The sequence below is a fragment of the Priapulus caudatus genome, unplaced genomic scaffold (genome assembly GCF_000485595.1).
Source record: "Priapulus caudatus unplaced genomic scaffold, Priapulus_caudatus-5.0.1 Scaffold4, whole genome shotgun sequence".
Lineage (NCBI taxonomy): Eukaryota > Metazoa > Priapulida > Priapulimorpha > Priapulimorphida > Priapulidae > Priapulus > Priapulus caudatus.
The window spans coordinates 1,092,007-1,093,483 of NW_014577065.1; the positions used below are offsets into that span (position 1 = coordinate 1,092,007).

General features: G+C 43.0%; 1 protein-coding gene across 1 annotated transcript; it reads left to right on the plus strand.

The window, feature by feature from the left end:
- Positions 1-278: 278 nt before the first annotated feature.
- LOC106821357 lies at positions 279-1,127 on the plus strand. Its single transcript, XM_014826123.1, has one exon. The coding sequence runs from the start codon at positions 279-281 to the stop codon at positions 1,125-1,127; it is 849 nt and encodes a 282-aa protein (XP_014681609.1).
- The last annotated feature ends 350 nt before the right edge of the window (positions 1,128-1,477 follow it).

The window sequence follows — 1,477 nt, forward strand, 5'->3', positions numbered from 1 at the left end:
TTTATGTGGGTGGCAGAGCTAGTCAGGGAACACTCTCATATGATATGAGGCACCCAGTACTACTACTTAGAAACCATCGCATATCTTACTTGATCACTAGACACTTTCATGAACGTGATCACTATGGCATTGCTACTACGGCTAGCAAAGTCAGAAGTAAATACTGGATCATTGGGGTAACACACTTGGCGAAAACTGTGAAAGTCAGGTGTGTAAGTTGCAAAGTACATGAGCATCAAACAGAGAAGCAACTTATGGCTGACCTCCCTGTTGAAAAAATGGCACCCTTCACGCCACCGTTCTATAATACTGCATGTGATTACTTTGGTCCTTATACGGTGAAAATTGGAAAAAACAAGACGACAAAACATTATGGGGTGATATTCACATGTCTGAACACGAGAGCAGTTCACCTAGAACTTTCAGTTGACTGCTCGTCAATGGAGTTTCTTCAAGTTCTGAGAAGATTCTTCGCGATCAGAGGTTGTCCACGATTGATACAGAGTGACAACGGTACCCAGATGGTTGGTGCAGAGAGACAACTCAGAGAAATGGTGAAAGGTTGGAGCAGGGATGATTTGAAGGAATTCTATGCAGAAAGACAGGTTATATGGAAATTTGTCACACCTTTAGCACCTCACCAAAACGGATGCGCTGAAGCACTAGTCAAGAGCTGTAAGCATGCGATAAGGAAATCCATCGGAGACCAACATCTAACTCCATTGGAATTTTACACATGTCTTCAAGAGATAGCCAATTTAGTGAATGAAAGACCAATTGGAAGACATCCAAATGACCCAGATGACGGAAACTACATATGCCCACATGACATTCTTCTTAGAAGAGCATCTAACACAGAGTTCCACAAGGACCGTTCCGCACCAGTAAGAATCCCAGACATAGAGTTGAGTTTGTGCAACAAATTGTCAATTCGTTCTGGAAGAACTGGAAGACGTTTATCCTGCTTTGGTTCCGAGAAAGAAATGGAGAGTCCACCACCGAGATGTAAGGATAGGCGATGTTGTGGTCTTAGCAGATCCGAACTCCGTCCGAGGAAAGTGGAACATCGCCAGAGTCACCGAGGTTCATCCAGGTCAAGATGGAAAAGTACGAAACGTCAGAGTTAAGACTCAAAATGGAGATTTCAGCCGACCAATTACCAAAATCGCAGTGATTTATCCGGTAGAGGGATATGAGGAGAATTAGCTTTGTGAGTAAACGGTGTTGGTATGCGACCTTCTCGCATAGTGGGGGAGGATGGTTCATTCGGTGTCCTTTTCTTCCCAGAAATAACTATAGAGGGCGTATCAATCAGAAGTGCTTGTAGACTTGCATGGTATATCTGTTTGAAATTAACGCTCTGGGAACAAGCGATTAATTTACTGTTTGTCTGGAAAGAATCTGTTTGTTCTTGACCATAGTCTAGGGTATCTGCCACTGTTATTTGATGATGTAAAGATCAAAGGTGCAAGTAGTT